Genomic DNA, 27,576 nt, shown 5'->3' on the forward strand with positions numbered 1-27,576 from the left:
AAACGCTTATTCCAAACGTGAAACACGTAACTGTCATCGGCGTGTCCTTCCTTTGTCCACAATGCGATCAGGTTGCCGTTGGTACGCCTCAGACCCTCACAGTGAAGAGCGACATCTTGTCCGCTCGTCGCGCTTACGTGTTTGGAATCTGATGGCAAGAAAAAACATTTGAGTAGTCACACAGCGGGGTACGATCGAAAGGTGACAACCTTACTTTTGGCGTGCAACGGACAGCGTTCAAGCAAAGCAAAGGCAAGAGTGTGCAATACAGGCCATTGCACTTAAACATTGCAAGTGACTACATACCTGTTGTAATGAGAGCCGTAGCTAGGGACAAGGCGCACAGTAACATCGCAACACGGCAAAAACACGAAAGGCGTAACGTTGTCATATCGTTCGCTGTCGATTCACCGAGGTTATTGTTAACGTGTGATACTTGTGGCTCCTATTACTGTCTTTGTCGTTCGGAATATATGAGTCTTAATAAAATACTCCCCCTCCCCTCCCCAACCCCGACCTAGGTAGTTCGGGGTTGGGGTAGTTCGGATCCCCGACCTACAGTCAGACACACAAGCAAAAAAAAAAAAAAAAAAACGAACAAAAAACAAACAAACCACACAACAAGACCGACCGATGTGCTCAACGAGCGTTTTATTTCGATGTGACATATGAATTAGGCAGTGTGGTTCCTATACTCTACAACAACAAAAGGTTCACACAGTCTATCGTTCACCTGTAATACACTTCGCCCTGCACACGGACCATTTCGCCCCCTTGTTGTAACTCTTCTCTGGTGTGACACAACAAAAGGAAAGCTGAAATCATGTCGTCTCTGGTGTACTGACCGTCCACGGACCTTTTGCCGCCCGTGCTCACGACATCCAAGCCCTTCTGTGATTTTGTTATGGTGACCATGGACATTTCCTCTCTCAGTTTACCCAGTAGCAACTTGCCCTGCTCCGCGTGCATTTTGTCCGTCAACCTGTGATCCGGTAACGATATCACATCGTGCGACTCCAGCACGCTCGAGGTGATAGCTGTGGGGAGATTGCCACCCCTGCGAGATCGCTTGTACATGCCCACGTTCATAGTCGAACCCATTCGGTTGCTGGAACCGGCACCCTTGGTGTAGCCCATAGTCATTTCTACAGCGTTGGTCTTCTTCGTGGCCTCGGAAAGCACGGCCCAGCCTAGAGACATCACGGTGTCGCAGTAACAAAGCGCACCCTTGCATATGCCGGAGACTGCGCTGAGCACCATGTCGAGTTTGGTCTTGGCGCTGACGTGTTTCCCGAGCATGTATTTGTTGTTGACGTGAGACCATTTGCTGTAGAATTTGATCAAAGACCCCGAACCCAACAGCGATTGTTCCATCAGGTTCTTCACGTCCACGAGTGCGTTGACGTACGTGTTTTGTTCGAATACTATAACCACAGGAACTTCCTTCCACATGACTCTGGGCATGAGCACCTTCAATAGCCTGACGTGAGCGCACAGCAGAGCCGAGTACACGCGAGTCACTTGATCCAGGTCCGCTATTTCCAACTCCTCTAAGCCCACCACCTGTAAGGGCAAAGAAAAAAAAAAGAAAAGGACATCGACACACACATCATTGTCGGTCTGAGTAGATTGCGGACACACAATGTTTTGCGATACGTGTGAGATGTGCAGAAGAGACATCCGCCAGTTGCTCGCTGCTCCGTGGGACTATGTGATATCGCACTACGAATTCATGATCGTGTTCACCGCCTACCGCCGCAACATGACGTTCTACTCTAACATGGACTTGGGACAACTTAAGACCATGTATGCTCAACTGGTCTCGTACTCCCCTGCCAGGATCCTAGTGATCGACAAATTGGCGTCTACGTACAAGGCGCAGCACCGTCACGCCGCGGAGCTCGTCAGGCCCACCGTGCCTTGTACGCTGTCGGACGTTATAACCCTGGCGTTGGGCAACAGAGTGCCTAAGCGGTTCGTGCACGTTTGCATAGCCCAATGTAATTTTCTCAGTTACGACAATATGACATTGGCGTCTTTCGCGTCCGTAGAAGGCATCCGCGGCGGTGCTCTGAGATACATGGCTGTGTTACAAAGTCAGGGAGAGCGGGGGCGACGCGATCTGCACGTAATCATTTCCACCGCCATCACGGGGTGGATGATGAGATTGGCAGGTTTAGAGTGTACGTGCGGAACGTGGGCTCAGGTGATGGACATGGTGTCGTGCTCTACTGCGGATACCAAAACCTCGCTGACGTTACAATCGGAGGCCAGGGTGACCGCTTACATTTGTACACTGCTAGACCTCCACGCGGACGACTTGCCTCAGGGCGACACACAGGGAGACTCGCGACGACGACAACAACAACGGGCTAAGGTGGATTACGACTACGTGTTCGACGAACTGCTCGTGTCGGGCTTGTCAGCAGACGACCGCACTCACCGCCAATTGTCCGCCGCTTAGCTCCACGGCGCAGCACACTCCGGCGCAGGACTTGGAGCCTCCGCCGAACGTGGGGTCCATGCATATGTAGGCCCTGGCCACGCTACTCTGGACCATGCGTTCCAACTCCACGCAGTTGCTGGATAGGAACTTGTTTATGATACAAGCCTCGAACGGAGTAGTCGTGTCGCTCTTGGTGTCCGAAGAGGACGTGCTGCTGCTACCCGTCACCTCGCTCTCGAAGCCCCTAGGCACAATTATGTTCATCAGTTGCTTCAGATGGCTGTCTACGGAAATGTGCTGTGGACAGTAGATTCCCATGCAAATGCAGGTGGAGTCCGGGTCCCTGGCGTGGTGTTTACATTTGAAGCTCTGCGATACAACGTGATAGGTGGGTTCCCCGTCGTCCCCTCGGATGTCTGCTACTTTATTCAACCAAGGGGTGTTGTTGACGTGACTGGTGATGTGCACTTGTTTACGTCCCCTGAACGCTATATTGGGGAGAACGGCTAGTAGCACTTTGGAGCTGACGAATCCCACCTCGTCTACCAAGATCAGATCGGCGCTCTGGCCCCTACTCGCCTGTAACGAAAGCACAAAAACACACGGACAAAGTGCGATCAGAACCAACTGCGCGTCATCGCAATCGCGGCGAACGTGCATGCAACGGTCACAGAGGAATCGTGACACAAGACAGGAGAAAAAAAAAGGACAGGAAAAAGAAGGGCAGACACACAGAAGACGGCGATGGGATCGAGGGATCCGGGTGCGAATCTCCTACCTATGGGGTTAATAGACGATCCCCAGTGGGTGAGCTATTGCGTCGAAAACGCATGCACGTTCAGCAGCAGCGAGGCCCTAGGACACGTGTGTCACGATCACTGTAGTAGACACGTGTGCTCCGGCCCGGGGTGTACCTTGGTGCGCGACATGGTGGACTGGACGAAACGTAAGAGGTTGCCTCCGCCAGAGTGCCTCGTCGAACAACTGCTGGTGTTCCGCAAACCGCAAGTGGAATTCAGAGCCTCGTACCACATGCCGTCCAGGGACCTCAGCCTGGAATTGGGATACGGAGGCCTGGAGTACACGTCCGGACAGAACACAGCGCCGCCTCGTAACACGGACCTGAACCAGATGATTTTGACGGCTTCGTTGCCGGTGACGGTGGCGCTTTTCGCCACGCTATTGACCCGGGAGTTTTCCGACGAGTACCGCCATGTACATTACGATAGAGGGTCAACCAGCACCTCTATCGGAGTGTTGTGCTCGCCCTGGATGGCCATTACCCTGTCCCTTGCCAAAGAGGTAGCATTTAGGTCTGCCTTTCCGCTGAGGTGCTCGAGGGAACATCTGAGCGTAATTCGCGACGCGGCGTTCGGCAACGCCGTGGCAGTGTCGACTCTCTTCGATTGCAAAGAAGGTAAAATCAACCGGTTCATGAGAAAACTGGCCGGCAAATACAATGACAAGCACGCAAGTCGCACCGGGTTCTACACGATGGTGGCCATGGTCTCCCTCTGCCTTTTCCCGTATTTAAAGCATCGTGTATTGGGTACTATGTTCGACAACAGAAATCTGGTGATCATGTTCTTTGACAAAACTACAACTAAGCACAATCAGTGGTCCACTTTATCCACGCACGTGCATCGTCACGCCAACGACGCGGCATTCGCCAAGAGAGTGCATCTGACGAACCCGGACAAGCGAAAGAGGCTACCTACCGCGGTCAGCGCGATCTTGGATACGTACATTTCAAACGCAGTATTACAGCAAGAGATGGACGACAGAGACCTCGCAGATGGCGGACAATGCAACGACCCACGCTCACAGCACACGGAGGAGACCGCGGAGAAAGGATCCGTCTCCGACCGTGCTACCGAGCGGCAAACCAAAAGGCTCTCGTCGAGAAAACGAAAAGGCCCGTGTTACGGAGGATACTACGAGGACGAGGGCGAGCGAGTTGGACAGAAAGTGACAGTTACGCGTCGGATGCTCGACCTACACACGCCGTGTTAGAGTTCACGCCGTATGTTATGTAATGTCATGTTACGTTATGATGTTTACCCGATGTGTGAGCGAGTGAGCAAAAAAAAAAAAAAAAAAAATAAAGCATCGTGTCATGAACACAGACTGGTGTCTTTTACTTTCTTTGTTGTCTTTATTGTCATCACCATTAGATTCATATACATGTTCATATACATGTTATACAGTACAACAAACAACAATTCCACCCTTAGACATGCACACAGTATGTACATATTGGGGTGGTATGCACAACGGCAAAATCCGTGGGGCTCACGGGCCGCATCGGCCCGTCCTCTTCTTTGGCCGTCTTCTAGGCGTTTTGGCAGCCGACACCAGCCTTTTCCACTTCACGGTGTTTTTCATTCGCTCGGTCGAAGGTTTGCGCCTCCGTCTCGACTGTCTCGATTCTTCGTACTCGCGCCTAAGGTCTTCGATGTGAACGGCATGGTCTTCCGCCAGCGCCGCGTTGTGTTTCTCCAACACGTCTCGTTTCCATCTCATGTTCACCAAAACGGTCAGAGGCATGTAGCCGCATTGAACGAGTGTATCGTAACAATGTTCGGGTTCTGACATCGATATCTTGTCAACAAAGTCTTTCTTTAGCGCAATCCCGCAACGCAAGCAGTTCCAGAATGCGTGAGAAGGGCATGTAGGCCGAGGCCCAGGGCACTGAGCGTCGATCGCCTGCTGCTGCGGCCGGCGTTCCGCCGGACACTCTAATCCCGACGTGGTCTTGGTCGAACACGTAGATTCCGTCGGCGTCCATCTCGTCGGGCGAGTCCCCCATGCGCACGTGTCCATGGTCCAGCTGACGAAGCGTGCAATACGCCGCGATGTGCGAGAATAACCAGATCAGAGCCGACACCTTTCTGTTATAGTTTGTAGGATTTAGCGTTTTTCGCAATTGCAACTCCAGGGCCGCGTCCAGGGTCGACTCGACCATGAGCGAGCGCTTCACCGATAGCACGTTCTTCACCAGCATCGAGGCGCTTTCCACGGGAAAGCCGGACGCCGTCAGGTGTTTGAATAGCACGACTCTGTCGGCCACGCATCCGTACCTGGGGTTGTATCTACGCAGGGGTCCTATCATCGCCATGCACACGTACGACAGTAGCTTGTCGTTGTTGCCGGTCGTCGAGATGGACTTTAGATTCATGCGGAGGTCCTCCGTTTTCACGGACACCGCGGTCCTGTCCACGGGTGTCAGTGCGTAGTGGTCCGAGAGCAGCTGCGCTCTCTGTCTGCTTCTGTTCAGCGAGCCGTAAAACCTGTACAGCGACGCGATGGGATAGGCGCTCAGATACCGAGGCGTCTCGAGTTCCCGGAGAGTTCGAGTGTGCAAGCAAAGCTGATGGAATATTTCTTTGCCCATAGTCTTCTGTTTAATCGTTTCGTCTCGTCTCTTAAGCATCGCTATCTGCTCGACGAACTTGCCCGGGTTCGCGACGCGCTCGCCCTCATTCGTCTCGTCGGCTCCCTGATTTATGAACATGGTTCTACGAGGTCCCAGGCGGCACATTTCGCCGTTTCCGTCGATGTGAAAATTCACGTTCGCTTGTCGCGCCTCGTCCCGCGCGTAAGGTATGTGTTCGTGTCTGAGCGTGAAGTGACAACAGGAAATCTGCCTCCTGACTTGCTCCCACGAGTCCATCGTGATCTCGGTTTCAAAATAGCACTCAGGGCACTCTTTGGTGTCCACCGACAGTTCTGGCATGAACGGATACCGTAGCATTATTATGAAAAAGCCCTGTAACAGGTCCAGCGTTGCCACGGTCTCCTCTATAGAGCAAGTCACAAAGTCCCGCAGTAAAGCTCTGTAGACGTCCACGGCCGCCGACAACGTGATCGGTTGAGCTTGATTCGACAGCATGAAGTGAGATCTCTCTAGCGCTTGGATCGTAAGCCACAGCGTGTACTCGCCGACTTGTTTATCCGTCGGTTGCTCCGGAGTACGCGCGGAGGACTTGGGTTCGCTGTAGGACGAGGTGAAATCTATCAGCCTGGGGTCGATCGTTCCCGTTATTCTGCCTCGACAGGCCATGTCGTAAAGCTCTAGCGTGGTCGACGGAGCGTTCGAAGCGCACACTCTATCGCCCCCGGAGCCAACTTGTCCGCTATCGACAGTTTCCTCTCCCACTCGGCGAGACACAAACTCAGGCCCATCCATCTCGGGTCTCGCGAACTCGTAGGGTGTTTCACGTCACCTCGTTTGGCGAGATGCGGCCAATGTTGCATCAGTTTGCTGTACAGAGACACGCCGACACGGCATAGGAAATCCGTGGGGCACGGACAGTTGCTGAACCTTGCCGTTATAGCCCTAGGGAGAGCCACGTTTCTGAATTCAGTCTCTAGCGTTTCGGGTAGCCGCTTGAAGGAGTACGCCGCAATTATTCCCCTTCGCCTAATACGAGGCGTTGTCACCACGACGACACGGTTAATGTCTCTGGCGATTGCTAGGGCTTGCTCGCGACCTCCCGGCGTAACAACTGCGACGGTTCTGCACGGGGTGCGGGCCATTGGTGTTATGTGATGGGATACCGCCACGGCGCACAGGGCTAGATTCAGCACATTGTCAGCCGCGGCATCCGAGTGCGCGATCCCACTCTCCTTCGCAAACACCGGCGTTAGCCCGCATCCGTACATCAGAACGGTGTACAAGTCGCAGGTGAGAGATCTGTAGTTGTACGGCTTGTAGAACTTGATCAACTTCCCGTCCTCCTGCAACTGCACTACTCCGGCGTAATCCTTGTTGTGGACGGGGTCGAAGAACACGTGTCCCTCGGTGGCAGGGGTAGCGTATGTAAACTCGATGGCAATGTGAGAGTTGAGTACCAGCACACCAGCTGCAGCCTCGTCGTACCACTCGCAGCCCAACGTCACCGAATCCAAGTCCTCGGGCCTCGGGTCTGCCCGAGGGCGACCGTCGGAGTGCTCGCTTTCACACGATTCGCCTTCGCTGACCGAAGAGCGCTCAGTCGTTCTCGCGAAAGATCTTTTGTGATCTACCGAATACCAAAACCTAGCTTTTTTGGGGACGAGCATGCCGTCCGAGGCGCACCGTTGCCACCTGTGTATTTGCGTCTCGTACTGAGAATGGACAGCGCCGGCGTCGCGAACGGGAACCTGCGTGGGCTCATCGAGCCCAGACTCCCATCTGTATTTCAACTGAGATACTTTGAAACAAAAAGCCGACGGGTTGGTCTTAGACCAGGGTATAGGTCTGGCCCACAGTTCAGGTCCCCGTATCCCCTTAGGCACATTGTGGAATTCACAAAAACGCTTCAGTGAACGATCGCAGTAAATGTACACTCGGTCCAAGTCGTCGCCGGTTTCGGCGCCGTGCGATGCGTTGTCACAGTAGAGAGTCTCGACAGCTACATGCAGTCCGGCTTCTCTCTGTTGCCGTGAGAGCTGTACGCTTTTGCGATCCGCGTGCAACACTAGGTTACCGAAGCTGTTCACCCTCTCGGTTGCCACACCGTTAGCGAGCATCGCTTTCACGTCCGATCTCTCGGCGCACTGAGACGTACAAGATACGATGTAACTGCTTCTGCTGGACTTCAAAACATCCACCCCCGCGGGGAGGGTATGCGTCCACGGCTTGGTGCCACGCTCGGCTTCTGGTGTAAACACGGTCACGTTACGGGACCTAAACGGCCCCGCGGCTCTGGCGAACCAAGCCACAGAGCGTTGAATGTACGCGTAAACTCCCTGGCGAAAGCACCTAATCTCCAGTTCTTCGTGCACGGTCCCGGAAAGCATCACACGAGCCAAAGCGTGAACGAATTCCGCGGCTGAACAAACCTGCGCGTCAGAAAACAGAAGGCTAGACTCGACGGCCGTGTCGCCGGTGCCCAAAGGACGGGCGTACCATTCGTTCGAGTGTACTATCGTTACGAGGTGCGCCGCGGGAACCGTGGATCTTTCGTCGAACGCATCCAGCGCGTGGTTCGATACTGTACAGAGACCCGTGGACCACAGCTTTACGGCAGGACAGGCCATCACGCGCGAACACAAGATGTCGAAGCCTCGCCACACGAGCGGGTCTTTGAGCCGAGCCATCTCGGAATGTAACTCGATGCGATCCAGCGCGCTGCCCTCGGATTGCAACGCTGCCACTCCGTTGCAAAAACGCTCAGGTGGCGCTCCGCATAGCCATCTGATAGCAGCAACACCTGAGTCCTTAGGTCCTACGCTGACTAGGCTCTGAGATACAGGATACTCGTTTTCCCAGTCGCGTTCCACACCGCCGCGGTCGCGGCGCTTGACAAAAGTCCATTGCGCGCATACGAGCGAAGACCACGCTCTTCGCTCCACACTAGATACCTCCAACGGGTCCCTGTAACCGTTCCGCATGAACATCTCGTCGAGGACGGCGTGTTTAGGCCTACGTCTTATGGGGTCTTGTATGACAGTAGGATCTGGCCAGTCGGGTGTCTCGTTTCTCAGTACGTCCGTCCTGTACTGCGAGCTACTGTCCACTATCACCGCGACCGATTCCAAGTGTTGCACCAAAGGACCCTCGCCTTTGAGGTAGAACAACGGCGACTCCGAGGCGAACGCCACGGTGTGGCCGTCCACAACAGTTATACCCGGGAACCGCTTGACATCTGAGGATTTCGTCGTGAGTCGCAGAAAACGCCACGCGCCCAAGCTAGTGGTGACTTTCCCCGGGAAAGCGTCGACCTGTTCAAATTCAAACACCGGTCCTAGGGTTCTGGAATACGCTGCCCGAAGCAGCTCTTCTTCGTCCCCGCGAGGCAATAGGCCGCAGCCGTTGTAGAATTCCGAGCAGAGCAAAGGCGTCGGGTTGCAACATCTCGCGAGTAGCGTGGCCAATCTGTGATCTTGGGCGCATAGGAAAGCGCCCACCGTGTTGGCTCGCAACATGCGAGAGTTTGTCTCGTCCGTGCCCCTGGTCCATACCGACGCCCCCCTGTGCCTACTCAGGATTATCAGTCTATACGAGGGAAGGCAGTTGACCCTGCAACTCTGAGCCAAATGACTAAGAAGCGCATACACTGGATGAAGCCGGCCTCTACCGTGCACCACGAATTCGTAATCGAGCACGATGTCCCCTACTTTCATGTCGGGCACGCAGGGATGCACCGATCTGTAGAAACACGTCAAACACGCACTGACGTCGAAGTTCCTTTTAGCGCCCGCCGTTTCGGTCACCCTGATGCAGTGTCCGAGTAACACGGCCTCGTCCAAACAGGCCTCGTACGCGCAACCGCACTCGCCCACGGATCTGTCGGCTCGGGCCATCGCGTGCCGTCCCGGTTGGGACTTACGGGACAGGTGGAGTTTGTATTCGGCTAGAGGAGACGATAGCAGCTCCTCTTCCTCGATCCTGTCGCGGTCCGAGTCCACGGCGACGTGGATCAAAGGGAAAAACTCACCGTCTCCTATGACGGCTTTCTCCTCGCGCACCCCCGGAGGTTTTCGTCTCTTAGCCGCCACGATCCATGACATCGTCTCTCGTCGACACGCCGACGGATCGTCGCATTCTTCCGTCTCTACGTCAAATAGACATTGTTCGTATTTCGCGTGCGCAGACTTGAATAGGCGTACGAGTCTTTGTTCCTCGTAGCCTCTGGCGGTGTCGCTGCATATAGCTTGTTCGATCCTGGACATCGTCACCTCCGGCGGGCATTCCGATGCGGTCTGTTGCGCCCGCTCGTACGGGGATGACGGGGAATAATTTAGTTGAAAGAAGAAACCCGTTTGCTCCATCAACGGAGCCGGTAGGCCGTCGGCGCGACTCCCGTTGAGTTCGATCACACACAGGTCGTCGCTTAACACAGTGTCTTCACCCAGCCATTTGGGTCTTGGAACGACCCCCTTTGTCCGAGGTATGTGGAGCACAGCTCTCCCGCTCCCGTGCTTCTTGTGAAACACCCCACACGCTCTCAATATCTTTACGTTCAAAAGACCCAATGTGCATACACCAACGGTCACACGTGCAAAGCACTTGCTGTCATCAACACCATGGCCAAATAACACACAGTGTCCCGTCGGAATCATGTGCGATCCAAATCTCAGCTTTGTTGTTGTCAAAGGCAGAACGCGATCCGACGCTCTGTCCTCATCGCGATCCGTTGCCCCCTGAGCGTGTTCGGCCGTTGTAGTAGTAGTAGTAGTAGTAGTAGTAGTAGTAGTAGTAGTAGCGTCTCCGTTTTCTTTGCCTTCAAAGTACAGTGCTTCTTGTGCATCGAGCAAACCTTGCTCTATGTCAGGTGCCATTGGTCTTTCGGTACCCGGCACATGCAGTCTCACGGTCGAAACCAAAGGCCTGGGGTTAGCGGATAGCATCTTGCGTAGTTTCATCAAGCTCCCGTGCGATTCCACCCTTAGTTCAAACGTACTGTCGGTAGGCAGGACAAACGAGTCGGATAACGACAGATAAGTCGCCGTGATAACTTTAGCTTCGTCTAACTCTACATTCCAGGCAAAGAGAAGACCAGTCGGAGTGTTTGACAACTCTGTGTTGTCGTTCAGAGTCAGGCCTCTGAACGCAAGAATTGAATACATGATAGCAATGCAACTGGGAATCTCCAATCGTTTCTGGGTTACAATTGACATAGAGCCTGGCAACAGGCACACCGCGTGGTCAAACGCATAACCGCGAAACCCACGGCGTGTTGTTGGTGCTACACGATTGGAAGGTGTAGCTGGGAACACGCGTAGCGTTGCCACTTTAGCCGATGTGCCGTTGGTACACGTGGGAGCGTCACCGCTCATCTGCGCAGTGGATATAGCAAGCGGAGGCACGCCCGTGACTCCTCTGCGTATCACAAACGAAGAGTAATTACACGAAAACCATTCCGTTACACAACCCTCGGGTACGACAGAATCAGGGCAGTCTGCGGTCCGGTTCGTTTCCAAACAAGTGTCCTTGGGCACGACGATGACAGCGTCTCGTAGTATGTGTCTCAACACTACAACTAGCTCGTTTTCGGCTACGATCGAGAATCCCGCCGGCACCCTGACCATTTCCTCTAAACACATAAGGCCTCTCTGTACACTCGACGCATCCCCACGCCGACATTGATCGACGTGCCCTATGTTTGGCTTAACTAGGGTGTTGTCGGCAGCCCGCAACGGTTGTATGCTTCTCAGGTCCAAATCTCGTACTCCTTCTGGTATGTTGCACCGCAGCGTGAAAGCGCTCCCGAGCTCCGGATCGCCTAGGGCCAAAGCGCACAGTGTCCGAATTGTATCGGTTCGACAAGAGCTGTCAAACACCAAACACACCGACGTGTTCCACAAGGCCACCATCATATACAGACACACGCCGTCTGCGGTGTACACGAACTCAGAATCCATTTCCAATCCACGTATGTCTTTTTCCTTCACTGTGAAATACGCATCCCACGAGATACCGACAGACGGCTCGTGAAGGGACCGATGCGAGCCGTCACATAGGACCAGAGACAAAACCGCTCGATCGGCACGCTTCACAAACGCCGCATTGTCAAACAGGACTGTGCTCTCCTCAAAACGAGCGCATTCTTCACACGATAATTCTCTGGTTTCGTAAGGATCTGCAAAGTTGTGAAGTCGCACAATGCGCCCGCGGTCATCCGCCACGGTGTGGGTGCTGCGGGCCGTTCTCGCTTCGTACAGCAGCAATCCGTCGCTAGAGAGCACGGAGCTAGACGAGCGTATGTGTTTGCTGACATAGTCATCGTAAAATATTTTGCATCTAGTTAGAAACCTCGCCATCCAGATGGGATCTAGCTTAGGGTACACGGTGTTATTTGGTCCAAACAAATGTGACAACTCTTTGTCGACAAGCTGTAGCTTGCCTCGCTTTAGGCACGTGTACACATACGTTATGTATTTATCATGCATACGAGGCGGCCGTTTGTGGGGTCTGCCGTTGTGAATGATCACAGAGTTGTGTTTCCTGTCCTCCGGCAGGTTATCGCTACCATCATGACCGAACCTGGCGTCTCCGCTTCTCTTTGGAAGCGACATGCTGATTTCGACTACTCCGGGTCACTGCGACCCTTGCTGTCTAGTGCAATTGATGCTGTGTTTCATAAATACAAATTGGCGGTTGAGGAAACTGCAGTGTCAATAACAGACGGACAATCGCCGGAATGCGAAGAGTCTATGACATTTAGCAACCAAGGGTCTGCTCATGATGTTGATGTTGGTGATGATTGTGATTATGATTATGATGACGATGATGATATGAGTTCAGCTGAATCACACGGGCAGCCAAACGCAAGCGGACCGTTTCTCAATTTTGATGACAGCGACAGCGACGTAACCATGACCATCTCGCCATCCGAACTGCATCATCAGCCGGACAAAAGTGTGGATCGGGACGTTGAGATCGCGTGGCAGCCTGCTAAGTGGCCACCAGCCGATTTACATAACACCTCTAGCTACCACAGAGAGCGCAAGTCAAACGACGAAGTAGCGTGCCACCGGTGTAAGGCCTACGATGCTCACTGCAAATCATCGGCTGAAAAGTACAGGAGGACGTTAGACAACTACACGAAAACCGTTTCAGAACTCATGGCGGGTTTCAAGAAAGTCTTGGAGAGATACCCCGAGCTCAAAGTAGACTGTAGCGATGAGCGTCTGTACTACATGGTGCAGGCGGCCTTAGGTCGCAATAACCTAGTTCGAGAAATGGTACGCTTATCCGCGACGAGAGCTGCCTGCTCGCCAAAGTCCTACGGCGAGTCTACGACGGCTGACATCGCTGCGGTACACGATGCCCTGAACATCTGCTACAACGACGCAGATGCGCTCAGGTTGATATTAGACAGATACGCTGATCTGTATGTGCGATACATACAAGTTTGGCGCGAAATGTGCGCGAAGGTGTCCAAAGACATCACGGTGATGGAACTGTTGAATTACACCGAGGGAAGACCCGGTGTTGAACACGGAGAACCCTGGTGTGAAGCCAGAGCGTACATACGCCGCATAATTGACAGGTCGAAGCGCCTGGCGCCGCGCTCTGTGGCTGATTACTGCGCTGAGAAACTGAACGCTCTGAACCTCAAATTGACACGCGTTCCCCGGGACCAGGGTGTTCACAAAGAGGATCTCGAAGTACTGCTGGAAGACATGCGACAGAGACTGGACCTGGATGCGAAACAATGCGCCTCGGATTCTCACATGTCTGACCTGTACTTGGACGTTCGGAGCGACCTCGCTGTACTAGACACGTTAGTTGGTGTGGGATCGCTCTCTGCCAAGACGCTGTTACACGAGAGACATTTGCTTGTGTGTCAGATACGCAAATTGGTGAAAACTCAGGGTTGCGTTCAATTCCACTGACCGAAATGCCGCAGTGGAAACGCGCCCTGTGAGTGGAAGTGCGAGCGGTACTGGAGATCACGTTACCGACATGTACTAATAACCCCTCTGTTGTATATGTGATTGTTTAAGGCAACGATATCATGGACAGTCAGTGTGACTACTTGGTGTTGGATATACCTAAAGGGCCAAAGGAGGATGATGATGATGATGTGGATTGTGAAGTATGCAAAGAACCGATACGACAAGGGTTTTACGAATGGAAAGGTGGGGCGATATGCGTGTCGTTGGACCAAGCCACAGCCGGAGCCATGGTACCCTACGTAGATGCGGGGATCAGCGAGCACGCTTCTGGTGAGGCAGTGGCGAAGTCATCCACCACGGCCGTGTGGTACGTGGCGGACAGCACTGTGGTTGAATTGAAAGGGGACATACATCTACAAGACATACCACCCAACGGCACCTGGTTGTCATCGCCCGAGGAATGCTTGCGTTCGATTCTACGGCTACGGGGCGCGTATTTGGCATGCATCGCTCTGCCCGAGCTTAACAGAATGGTGATAGAGCAGAAGAACGACGACGGATTGCTAGGCTTGATTCGCGACTACTTGGCGGACACTGACAATTTATCCTGGGCCGTGGATTTGTTCGGTGCGTTCGCATGCGATGCCATGCTGGCTCCCGTGCTGCATGTGATCTTGCGATCGAGCTGGGTGAAGGAACGCAAGGACACACTGGACACTAACAACGATCTCAAGTTAGGTTGGGCGCAAGAATTCTACGACTACAAATGCGTTGCCAAAGACGCCAGAGGATGCCCGATGTTCACGCATCTGCGTGATTGTGGAGACGCGTGCGGCAACGAGCACACGGCGATCACACGCCTCGTGCTCCGCTCAATGAGACTGTCGGGTTACACGCCTTGGTCCGCTGTGCATGCTGTCCGCGTAGCAGAGGTTGCTATAGCGAAGGTAAAGTGTCGACTGTGCAGAGCTCGTCTTCTGGCCTCCTGTGCGTTTCTAATAGAGTGTGCCGCCGTAGAAGCGTCTGGGGAAGGCGATTGGCTTGTGCGAAACGAAGCCGTGATAGAATTATGTTGGATTCTGTACGGCATAAACTTTGGAGAGTGCCCCGGGTCCGATGATGAAAACTTAAAAAACTGGGCCCTGGCTACGGTGGCGCATTCCGTGGGATACCATGTGTACAAGCCTCGAGAGCAACAGGACGCAGAGGCCCTGGTGGTTATGTTCGCAAATGACCACGTATCTACAAGAGCACGCGAGATGTCCGACGAATCGCCGCTGCCGCCGCCGCCGTCGTCGTCCAGTCAAGCGTACGAACCCGACCACGAGCTCGAGAGTAAAATACGCGCAAACGCTAGATACTCCACTGGCGAGAAGCTGTCGCGTCGCACAGATAAGGTAACGGAAGAGTTATACGCCGACATATCCACTGCAGTGGATGTGATGGATGTGGCTCCGATTGCCATGGAAGCCAGAGCGCAAGACCCGGAGGACGTGACTTTAGCCATTCTGTTGTGTTTCCCCAGAGTCGCGGAAAACGCGATAGATCAACTGACGTTCGAGCCGCCTGGGAGAAAATGCTACACGACGGAGTTGTGGCCCGTGTTTGTGAATTCCACCAGGGCTTGTTACCAGTTATTTAGAGCGCTGGCCATTCCGGTCGCCCCGAGCCCGGCGTACTTACTTGAACTGTTGGCCAGGGGCTGGAGAGGCCTACCCGAACGCACGCTGCAACGGTTCCTGCCCATGACAGCAGGCCCGTGTTGGCACGTGGATCGCAAACACTACGACGTTTACTTCTTAGGTCCACTGGGGAATCTCGTGTCGTTGGGGGTGATGACGGAGAGCGACAGAGGGGCGATCGTCGAAGCGCTTCACCGCGGACTCGTGCCCTGCTTTGCAGGTCGAGGCGATAGCTCGTGCGATCGCCTCTTGAGCTCGACTTTAGCGCTGAGCTTTGCCGCGTGCGGGGTCACGGCGCTGTCTCGGTCTAGCCAGGCCGTCGCCTCGGCTCTTGCGTGCGACTTGGTCTGCGTTACTTCGGGAGGACTGTTATATTTCGCGGCTTGGTATCTCATGGTGTATCTATCGGCTATATACGCTCACCCGACGTTACGGAGCAAGTTGTTACAGTCGGGGTCCGACGCCGACAAGTGCCTGTGTCGCACGTTTGACATTTCCGACGCGGCCGACTCAGTCGTGGAGTACAGGAGCGGGGAAATGTCAAAGGCCACGCGCTTGGTGTTTCGGGACATGCTCGCCGAACACACCCGCCTCAGACTGGTGCAGCTTTACGTGCCCGAGATGCTGACACAGCTGCCTTACGTACGTCGCACGGCCCTGCTACCGGCAACCGTGAAGATGGCTATAGAAAGCAGAGACCGTTGGTTCGCCGAACATCACGGTCGAGCCAGTCGACGCGAGGCCGATGCTACTACGGGGCCTAAGTTCGAGTACCTGGGTAACATAGCGTACGGTCTTCACAGCAGCATTAAGGGCAAACTGAGCGCAGACACAATTAGACCCGTGGCGACGTCGCTGGTGGACGGCACCGTCCGAGACTTTGATTTGTGGTGCGATTCGCTATTCGTGTACAGTAGTAGTACGGACCACGGTGACACAGAAGAATCGCTCCGTGGCACACTGGAGGACGGTGACACTACTTTCACGGATGTTGCAGAATCAGTCGACGAGGGTCTCGTGTCGACACCGGACAAGCCGATCGACGAGACGACAAATTCAAATACAACCACCGGTGAGGAGACTACACATCAACACGATGTTGACGTCGAGGTGGACATGTTGACAATGGGTGTAGCTAACCTTAGTGTGTCCCAGGGCGTCGTACCAAGACAACACTGTGTATGCAAGGGACTTGTGGTCGACAGCGTCGAGAATCTGGGGTTTGACGAGGAGGACGCGTTCTTGGCGAAGCTGGCCCCTGCGAACAAAGAGGAGTACACAGTAAATGACGATCCCGTGATAAACAATCCCTGCATGACAAACATAGGTCGGACATCATACAGTGTACGGGGGTCCAAGGACCACCACGACGTGAACGCCGACAACATTTATCCATGGTTGATACAAGCGTTATGGGTGCTCACGACTAAACGGTCCCATGCTACTAGCGAGCCCAGGACACCAGAAACGCTCGCAGTTATGGTACATTTGATAGTGAAAAGACTCCCAAGTCAACACAGTACGCTTTCGGTGTGCAACGATATTGTGCAACTGCGTGAAATCTGCGACAGAGAGCGTGAGTTTGTCCCTATAACGGCTATAGTCGGAGGTATGTTTGGGCTGAACATCCAAGTGATCGCGCACGGAAGCGAATACAACGTGTTCAATCCGCACTATGTAAACCGGCCCCACGGTGCGTTGCATTTGACCCAGCGCGGTTGGTGTGTCATCAGCGATCAACCTACACCACGGGGATCGATACCCGTGGGTGACACCTTGAAGGAATATCTTCGCTTGAATGACATTGCAGTGAAACCGGTGAAAGGCGACGGGTACTGTGGATTTCACACCGCTTCGGTGTTATTGGACCGGGGGCTAGAATGTTCATTCGAGGCACGAGATATATTGGTACGAAAAACGGCGGCTCATATCTTTGCGCAAAGAGCGAAGAACCGAGAATTTACAGTGTACCTTAATGACAATAAAGTCGACGGTGAAAACGCTTTGTACACTCTGCTTATGACACCGGAGAGATGGCTTTCGGTGGAAGAAGTACATTTCATCTTATTAGCCCACGGGAAAAACTCTCTGTGCATAACAAAGAACTCATACCCTCTGTACAGCGATGAACATGTTTATTTCCACATTGACAATAATCATTTCCAACCTATTATTAGGGCAACAATGCCCTGAGCGGTCCTTGAATGTACAATAAAGAGCGGTCCTTGAATGTACAATAAAAAAAACCAAGCACTCGTAGACATACAGCAAATGTAATCTGTGTGTGTGTATAATAAAGAACCCTTGCCCTATGTACAGAGACAAACATGTTCATTTTCACATTGACAAGAATAAAAATCACTTGTGGATATATATATATATATATATATATATATATATATATATATATATATATATAGCAAATGAAACCCAGTGCAGCAGGGACTAGTTGTGGCACTCATTAAAGCATTAAAGCAAACACACAGGCGTGCACGCGCATAAATTGGCATTCATATATACATGTACTGGTCAAAGTGAACAGGGAGACAAATCAGTCGTAATAAACACTGTGAGGCACTCATTAAAGCATTAAAGCAAACACACAGGCGTGCACGCGCATAAATTGGCATTCATATATACATGTACTGGTCAAAGTGAACAGGGAGACAAATCAGTCGTAATAAACACTGTGACGTGTGTTCATATAGTCAACACCGCAGTTCAATGCGTACACGTAGCTATGATTGCGCTCAGTGTCAGGGACGGGCGATGCGGGTTGGGGAGGTTGCTCTGTTTCGAGGGAAGGTGGTGTTCGTGGTAGCGACACGGCATCTGCTCTCTGGCGGGATGCTCGTGCTTGTGACACGGCTGGGGTCGGTGTAGAAATTGACCTGCGGGGGGCTCTGCTTTTGGATGGTCTTGGCGCAGGAAGCTGTCTTTGAGCAGGAGCGGTTTCGTTGGGCTCACGTGCAGGAATCCTCGTTGTGGTCGAAGAACGACGCCGTGTGGTCAAAGAAGAACGTTGTTTATTTTTCGATGAACGTTGTGGGATCAACGTAGGCAGTGGCAGAGCGTCCGCTGCCTGTACCGGTTCGACTATTATGACCTTGTTCCACTTGACGTACTGATTGTGTATTTGCACATGAAACGGCGCAAACGGTGCAGACCGGCAGTTTGCCGTCGGTACAGTGAAAGGCTGATATGTTTCGCATTCACCCAGGAGAGACAATATGTGCACGTCCCGCACGTCTTGCTGTGTTAACTGCTCATACATACTATAGAAAACCTCTATGTCGCCATCGGGAACGTCGTTTTCGTAATCGTCGGGCAGGTTTTCCCACTGAGGTACAAATCGGTCGAGGTCTAACGTTCTGAGCGTGTCGGTGATGGCACGCACACCACCCGGCACTGGCGCAATGGGACTGTCAAAGTCCTCTTTCGCGTTCTTGCGCACGCAGACCTGCGAAATCAGTTTGGACGTGATGTGATCGAGCAGACATGCCAGCAAATCCACTTTGAAGCGCGCGCCGTCTCTCCATATCCTACCAGGGTGTAGTCTCAACAGGGGAAACCCGAGTATACTCATTGTGAGGATTTGTGCTTTGATAAGACAAGTGGTGACGTGGTACGCCAGCGTACACTTTTGGCTGTCGGTCATATTTGCCAATCCGTCTGGACTCCCTAAATTCCATTCGCCCACATGCTCCCCGACAAAGGCCCCGGTGACGCCTGTGTCCGTGAAGGGCATCTTCATGAGGTGCAAGGCGAATGTCCTTGCCACAAACGGGTGTATCTGCAACCGCGTGTGCATGTCCAGTACAGTCTCCAATAACTCTGCGTCTTCGGAGAAAATCCTGTGGATCAAAAGCCCGGCGACGTTCTGTGTAGTCAGTACGTGGCCCAAGTACAAGGCTTCTGTGCTCTTGATGTCGAGAATGGAATCTATTCTCATGCCGATCGGGAATTCGTTGACGTGTAGACACACGTAGCGAAACCCCCGCTCGGGTGGCTTCGATAGATCTACTGCGTAGTATACCCTAGCGCCCGTCTTGCAGTTTATTGTCACCGATGGTATATCCGATCGTGTGTAGGTGAATTCCTTCGGACGGGTAAATTTTCTCGTCAGTCTAGAACATACGTATATGCCCATAATGTAGTTCGAGTTGATATCTCTCGACAGCTGTTCTGTAAACATCGGACGCCTGCTGAGCGTTGGCATCGCAACCGTGCGTGCAAACGACTTTCTCTAAGCCCACGGTGGGGTTGGTTTGAGGCGTGTCGGGGGTTTTCCTTAGCATTAGCTTAGTGGCATAGCCTTTGTGTTTCTGGATCTCGAAGGCTGTCGTGAAAGCCATTGTGAAGTAGGGCGAGTGCGTCGTCCCGTAGCGTGCATCGTTCAGGTGACTGTACTGCACTCCGTTAGACCTCCATTTTGGCACTTTATCTAAGAACCTCAGATCGGCTTCGGTTGTAGCACGCAGTACTTCTGGCTCGTCCGATGTGTATTCGCTTGGGTACAGGACACTGTCAGGTAGTTCGATCGCCGATGAGTCGTCTGTCGGCAGTGGATTTCTTTGGGCGCGCCGTGCACTGTCACCGCTCACAGGGCTCTCGAGTCGGACGTCATGTACGGCCTGGGTTGGCTGGTCGTCTCCATGACTCGGACCCGCTGGCGTGTCATCGCAACGACCCATCTGCTCACACTGTGGCGCCACCGTTTGCTTCTTGCGTTTGTCTGTGTTACTCAAAGCCAATATGTCACAGTCTTCGCCATTTCTAACATGCATTTTGTCGGCCGCTACATTGGGAAACAAGCTCGAGATCATGGTGTTGACATCAAAAGAGGTTACATCGTAGGGGTCTACCTCCTCGCCGTCTACCTCCAAGCTGTCTACCTCCTCGCCGTCTACCTCCATGTTCAGCATTGGAGCAACGATGTCGTAGGAATGATTTGTGGCGTTGTGCAGCATCAGCGCGGAAGCGTCTATAGTATCGAGATCCTCGATGTGTGCCATCAGCGGATATCCAGCGTTTAAATCATCGACGTCCGCCAGCGAGGTCCCAGTGTCGAACAAGCGGCTGTCGAATGAAAAGCTGATGGAATGGCATGGCTCGCTCGGGACAACGTTGTCCCCTATACTTGGAAATGTGATGTTGTGGGTGTCGTTGTTATGGGGAAAGTTCATTAGCTCTATGATGATGGGCTCATCGGTGTGCGTTTCAACATAAGACATTTTAGGTCGAGCGCTGCCGTTGTCCTGCGGATCACTGCCGCTGTCAGGAGCCAAGGGCCTCTTACCGGGTCCGTGGTAGGCATTATTACTAGCTTGGCTACGACGGAATTCATGTCGGCGTATTATCATGTCGTTGGGCATAGACACACACATAGCATTCACTGTGAGTGCACTTGCCAGTCCTCTGAAACATTCTAGCACTCTTGTGCCAGGCCTGTGGATCGGCGCGGTGAGAGATCCTTCAGATGGCACGGTTTGCTTCGGTGGTATCTCGATGACGGTGACGCGGACAGGTTCGGTCAGGCCGATCTCCGACAGCCGATCTCTCATAACGCTGTCGTCCGTCACGCTGTCGCCCAGCCAGACATAGCCGCCGTCCACTATCGACATGCATCGGACGCCAAACGATTCGGGTTGTAACGCGTCCCAAGTGCTCAGATCACGGAAGCCTTCTTTGCACAAGAGTAAGAACTGCGACTCGATAGTATCGGCACTGTCCGACGCGTCACTACTCCACCAACTGTCCACTGCACTCTCGACATCACCGGTGAGGGGTAGCAATATCTGCACCATTATCCCACAACAGGCCTTCCTCAGGCTCGTCTCGTCCGCCGCACTGTTTACTGCCCGGTACATCTTATTCATACAGACATAGGGTAATAGAGACACGACGTCCCACGTGCGCGTGTTCACTAGCAACGTCTTGATCAAGTCTCGGTGGGTAGCATACAGTTGCCTGGGAGGCACTGTGTTTTTCTCGTAGATATCTCTGAAGCAGCCCAACACGCCCGCGGCAACCCTGTGCCTGGTCACGGGTAGAATGGGATTGTCGTTACAGTGTTCCGGTGACAGCCACGACTCGAGAGGAATCCAGATCTCGTGTAGTGATACAATTGCACGCAGCGACAGCACGGTGCAGTCCACAGACTCCTCCAACACCAGCGAGTCCAGCCTGGGGGCGAGCGGTTTGCAACACGGCAGCGACATACCTAAGGACTCCCAATCTCTGGTGTTGTACGTTCTCACAGTGGCGTCCAAGACTGTATTGATGTGAAGCTTAGGCACGGGTGTCTGTAGCGAATACACGACAGAGTTGTCGTTTGCACGTGCGACGCTTTGTAATGTCGGAGACGAACATAGCGGAGCGTTGTACGCGTCGTCCTCGCACCACACGTCGCGGCATATGCACGCACTCTTGACAAACGAGTAGAGGGGCTCCGGTGTTCTATCTGCAAATTTGTCGTGTACAGGGTTCCACGTGCCGTGGGTTGTGGTGTTGGGCATTTCAAGATAATAAGGGATCTTGAGATTCAGTACCTTAGAGCTTTGTCGGTTCGTGTATCTCCACCACAGCTTTAGGAAAGTGATATCCTTATTCTGTCTATCGTGAAAGGTCAATGGCGTCTCTCCGTGCCCGTACTTGCTGTAGATGACAAGCACCAGTTCCTGCCTGCTCGCCTGATCGCTGTGTAACACGTGTCGTTTGTTCTTCACTGACCCCAGAAACAACATCACAAAATATGGCGTGTGGTACACAGCTAAGTGTTCCAAGTGTTTCAGAGACAACTGTTCCAAATCCGACATCTCACACCACGGTCTTCCGTTCTCGATCCCGTAGGCGACGGTTCCGTCGGCGGTCGGGGCCATTGTCACGCCATTGCACAATGCGCATCGATTGTCAGTGGCTACCCCGGGAAAAAACACACTCAATTTAAGTTGACATTGATGAGTGCGACACGGTTTGTCTTTATGAATGTAGCAGAAATCACGATACTGTCCATGGTCATGGCCGCTGACCGCGGCGATGTATGACTCCTGGTAATAGTACAGATGGTTGAGAGCGTCTTGGGTCGTTTCGAAAGTCACGTCGTTGTGCAAGGCTCCAGAATGCAGCGCTTTGGCAATGCGCTTCCACTCTGTAACACCATAATCCTGTTGAGCCATGACACTGTCCTGAAATACAAAGCATGAAACAGTATGGACTAGATGATAGTGTGCTTTATAAATAGTGTATAGTGCTACCCCAGTCTTTGCCTGATGGTGTACTACCTCAGTCTTTGTCTGATGGTAGCCCCAGCAGTGGCAATTTATTCACACACACACACACACACACACACACACACACACACACACACACACACACACACACACACACACAAATTTCCAAACGAAGGAGACAGCTTAGAGTATCGCACAATACGACGATCAAAGCCTGAACATGTTAAGCGAAGTGTCTGCGTCTGGTACAGTGTGACACAACATCATCTTGTACTGAGCGGTCTCCCAGTGGTAATACAGTGTGTGCTGAACGGCAAGGCCTTGACAGTCAGCGGCGTCTGTTTTGAGTGTCCATTCGATCAAGTCTGCCTTCATCTCATCTGTTATGTTCACGTCTGCGTATCTATCGCCACAAGTGTAAGGCGTTGGATGGCACGAACCCATTGAGGGTAACGTGTACCAGACGTCGAGCGGTTTACCTTGACAAGGCGAGCCCATCCTGCTTCTAGGGCCCGTAACGTGGCCGATTGCGGCCGTAGCTGTGGCTAAATCGCCGGTGAAATGTGTGTGTGTGAAAAACGACATGCCGGCGCGAGGAGGCTGCGGTAAAACGCCGGTGAATGTGTCCATGTCCACTAGTATATACCGGACTCCGAGAGTTTCGGCAGTGTAGTCTACCATCTGCACGTCCGAGGGCAATTCGTTGGAGTGGCCAAAGAGCCAACTCAACACTTTGCATTCTGTGTTCTGTACATCGCCGTTGTGGTTAGACCATAAGATGGCTTTCATGCCTTTGATCCTGGGTATGGCGTGGACGCATCTCGTTCTGGTGTCGAACGCCTTCCACCGTAGGTCTAACACATACATCCTCTCTGTCCTGATGGCCACTTCGTAACACTCGGAGGCTGACATGTATCCGGGTGGATGCACCGACTCCACGATACCCAACGCTGCGGCCTCTCCGAATATCCTATTGCCGTACTCGGGCGTGAGCCTACTCTGTTTGCGCGTCACAATGTACATGGCGCTGTAGTTATCGCAGCCCGGGAACATGTCAATCGTTATGGCGTTCGGCAGCTCGGGGTCGACGGCTGTTCGGTTAAGGTTGAATTGTTCAATCACAGCTACGGGTCTGTCCACTGTGCAGCCAAAGTGCGTAGGCCTTCTTCTGTACACGTAAAGCCCCGGAGGCAGCCACTTGGATCTCTGTATCTGATACACAACCACAGCGTCGCAACACTTGGTGTAGTCCGTGCTGCGATGGTTCAATATCCATCTGTACGCTGTGACGACTTGGCTCATCTCGAAGGCCCATAGCGGCCTGCCTCCGGATCGCGCTCGATATGCTGCTGCTCTCGCGGAGACCCGGTCGTGTCTCACGTGATCGACTCGTCGCACTATATCACCGGCTTTGCCGTCTGTACGCTGATCACAAGGACAGCGTACCTTTGCCGAACCGGAGGTCCGCTGCAGCAGTACGTGTACGCTGTGAGCAAAGTTGAACCTGTGATCTGAACACGGGGCCACCGACATCATTTCAGTCAGACGGAAGCCTTCCGCCCCGGGGACGTAGACCATGTCATCTATCACAGGCATGGGCTCCAGCGACAGTGCTTTGAATAGAGCACAGCAAAGCCCTCGGTTCGCCATCGAAAACGCTTCGTTGTCCGCGACTCGGGTTCCAGAAGAGCTGCTGAGAGATTGCGAGACGAAACGCAAAGACGCTCTGGTCAGGTCTGTGTGCAAAGCTACGAACCTGTACAGGCGCGTATCTACGACGAGCTACAAAGACACGCGGAGCGGCCGACTGGGTAAACCCGGACACAAAAAACACAACAGCAATGACTCGAAGTGCCTAGTGTGTCGGGTGACCTTGGTGAAAAGCAGCAAAGACAGACACAGAGCAGGCGTCAAGCTTCGGTGTCCCTGCAACGTGAGAGTTTGCAGCATGTGTTTAAGAGGCAATCCTACATGGTACTTAAGTCAGCCGCACTTCACGTCGTGTGAGGTCATGTCGCGCTTTGTGTGCGGGATATGCTCGACCTTTCAGGATGCTGTGGAAAAAGTGTGCTGTCTTTGGCTCTGTGCCGGATGCTCGGCCGGGCGTAGCGCGGGCGAGCCTTGTGTCAAATGTTCACGAGAGACTACACGCGGCAAGCGTCGTGAAATGTGCACGTTGTGGCCAAAGACGAGATCTGCGGCGGACTGCCCGGCGGATGACACACGGCGCGTTTGCGACGTGAGCAAAGTGGACCGTTATAGACAGGAGATCAGACATCGTGTACTGCGCAAAGTGTCGCAAAGCAGACACATTTCTCCATCTGACATCAAAGTATTGTTTCATGACACGCACGCCGCGTCCGAGCCGTGTGCGTGTGATTCCACTCAGGGATCGGCTCTGTGCACAAGCTGCACTCCGGTGCTGACCATAATGGAACTGCTGGCTAAGAACCCCAAGCCCCTGATGGCGTCTCTCGCAGAGAGAGCTATACCGGGTAGAGCCCTCGTTCGACACACGTACAATAGAGACCTGTTACTGCAAATGTTAAACGATCAACGTTTGCCATTTTGTTCAAACGCACATAACTGCAAAGGCATGCTGGTCAGCGCAGCCGACGGCAAACGCCGGCCGCTGAGAGCGTTGATATCACCTCAAGCGTACGCCGACGTCGCGAGGTGTGACAACGACACCGCGAACACATATGGAGCAAGCCCTACGGCTTGCATATTGTGTTTGCTGTTCAACCAGTCGAGCTCTGTGTCACGCATGCTGAGCTCAGAATCACTGTACCTAGAGCCACCGCCAGCTGGACCCGTGTACTATTTCAACATAAAGTTGTCACCTGACCTTGGAATACCACAAGTCGACATTGGAGAATATCACAATTACACAGTGTGCTTTAAAGGCACGGCGTGCTGCTTCAAACCTACATTCTATTACAACTGGAGAGACGTGTTGGCTGCATTACGGATTGACAACGTGGGAAAGGTAACACTCTTACCTGTGTGTTGAACGAAGTGAAGCTCGACGGAATCCTGGGCTTGAACTGGTGTGAACTGGTGTGAACTGGACGAAGCGGTCTCCTGTGTGTATATTCGAGAAAAAAATCACAATCAATTACACGGTCTGCTTCAACACTAGGTTTACTAACCTGCGCAAATTTGCGTAACTTCCCTAAACCCAACACCCCCTAGAATTACTGGCTTTTTTATTTTCTGGTGCAAGTCCCGAAGTGTTATCACCCATGCTGAGATTTTCACAGGTCGTCAGCTTGTTTCTCCTCCGGTTTTTTGTTGTGCAAACCACCCATTATCCTTGAGGCCTGGCACATTTACATTTGCTCACTCGGAGTTGCTCAGATCCAAGGCAGGCCAAACCTCTGTGCTAAAACTTTCAGAAATGCCTGCCGTATCTATATGCCACACATCGACTGACCTGTACATATAAAAGACACACATTCACACCTTCCTCGACTCTCAGCACAGATCTTCCATTGTGTCATGCAGGTGCAAGAGAACATGTCAGAAATTCACCTGTGCCAAATGCAGGGATGATGGATACTGGGTCTGCAAACGCTGCAAAGTCTGAAACACTTGGAAATAAAACAGACGTGTGTACCCGTATATTGTGAATGTGTGTCCTTTGCGTGTAGGTTGTATCACAGACATTTGGCCTGCCTTGGATCTGAGTAAACAAATGCCAATGTTACACACACACACACACACACACACACACACACACACACACACACAGCAAATCTGGTCCTCGCCGACCCACAGCACGGTCCTCGCCGACCCACAACACGGTTCTCGCCGACCCACAGCCGTGTTGCCGATGAAGAATATAAAGCCAGCTGCTGACTTGTGTGAGTGCTGCTATTGTTCTGAAACCATGGGCACGAAGGTCGCGGTACCTGTCAAGACATACGATGGTGATGTGTTCCTCGTTAAAGTATGCCCGAGAGGTACGGGTTGCAATACTCCTATAGATGACATTAACGTCAAGGGACGCGTGGAGCTTGGAATCCACCTCGACCTCTGTAAATCGGAAGCCTACCCATGTTCACTCGGGTGTGACCTCACCTCATTGCCGACCGACATTGTAGTGTCCACATGCAGTGGGAGTGTGCGTTTGGGAGACACGTACCACATTACGGCAAAAGGCGACGTTGTGGTGAACGACAACCTGGACTCGCTTGCAAAAGGCCCAGCTAAACGTGATGAACTGCGAGTGCACCTTAACAAGGACGAACGCTCCTGTGTCGTCTACACTGCCGGCGCGGACCCCGATCGGCGCGACCACGGCGTATGCATTATCGCCTCTAACTTCATAGAACCGAATGGTAGATTGGTGGCCGAAGAACTAGAGGTGATGGAAAGGCCTGGGTACACGAAACTCGAACCACAGACTGGGGTGAACAATGAGGTAGATGGCTCCATGATAGTGGACTTTTACATACGCCCCATCGCCCCGGATTTACAATATGACAAGTTTTGGTTTTCTCTTAACCCTGTGAGCGAACAATGGTTTCAACCTCCAGCTAATGTGAAGACGCGCAGGGCGGGAAGCCCCGATCAGGTCCGTGGGGGGCTGACGATATGCAGAGGAGATGCATCTGTCTTCATAACGGCAACAGGCATGGTTCACCTTAACGGACCTGTGTGGGTGCACGTTGGTACTAGCACCGATCAGGAGAGCCCTGGAGTCAGAACGGTGGTTGTGTTTGAGTGAATGTCTCCATTTTGTCAATGTGATCTCCCGAACATAATTGTACACTGTTGGTCACGGAAAGATCACATCTGTTGTTACTACCCCAGACTGTACATGAAACCAAATAAAGTTTGTCTTGTACGTACTATAAACCGAGTCTGTGAACGTTTTGGT

At 52.9% G+C, this 27,576-nt stretch overlaps 2 protein-coding genes across 2 annotated transcripts; both read right to left on the bottom strand.

The window, feature by feature from the left end:
• Positions 1 to 634: 634 nt before the first annotated feature.
• On the bottom strand, positions 635 to 2,745 carry LOC145425165 (uncharacterized). Its single transcript, XM_080298147.1, has 2 exons — positions 2,444 to 2,745; positions 635 to 1,563 (listed from the first exon to the last, which is right to left on the bottom strand). The coding sequence occupies exons 1-2, from the start codon at positions 2,708 to 2,710 to the stop codon at positions 730 to 732; spliced, it is 1,101 nt and encodes a 366-aa protein (XP_080154273.1). The 5' UTR covers positions 2,711 to 2,745; the 3' UTR covers positions 635 to 729.
• LOC145422899 (uncharacterized) lies at positions 2,719 to 25,938 on the bottom strand. Its single transcript, XM_080294844.1, has 5 exons — positions 25,935 to 25,938; positions 25,694 to 25,775; positions 16,600 to 16,717; positions 2,806 to 3,025; positions 2,719 to 2,726 (listed from the first exon to the last, which is right to left on the bottom strand). Exons 1-5 carry the CDS (start codon positions 25,936 to 25,938, stop codon positions 2,719 to 2,721), a joined length of 432 nt encoding a protein of 143 aa, XP_080150970.1.
• Positions 25,939 to 27,576: the final 1,638 nt, after the last annotated feature.

This window comes from Astatotilapia calliptera, chromosome 3, assembly GCF_964374335.1.
Source record: "Astatotilapia calliptera chromosome 3, fAstCal68.1, whole genome shotgun sequence".
Lineage (NCBI taxonomy): Eukaryota > Metazoa > Chordata > Actinopteri > Cichliformes > Cichlidae > Astatotilapia > Astatotilapia calliptera.

Bases quoted from the DNA above. Each gene is read 5' to 3' on its own strand.
- LOC145425165 (XM_080298147.1), bottom strand. From the start codon at position 2,710: ATGAACATAATTGTGCCTAGGGGCTTCGAGAGCGAGGTGACGGGTAGC. The intron at 1,564-2,443 runs GTGAGTGCGGTC...TTGCCCTTACAG, and splicing joins TAAGCGGCGGACAATTGGCG to GTGGTGGGCTTAGAGGAGTT.
- LOC145422899 (XM_080294844.1), bottom strand. The intron at 16,718-25,693 runs GTAAGAGTGTTA...CTTTGTTCGCAG, and splicing joins TCACTTCGTTCAACACACAG to GGGCCAGCTTCGCCAAGAAC. The intron at 3,026-16,599 runs GTTAGCTACACC...CTTTCGTTACAG, and splicing joins ACGCCCTGGGACACACTAAG to GCGAGTAGGGGCCAGAGCGC.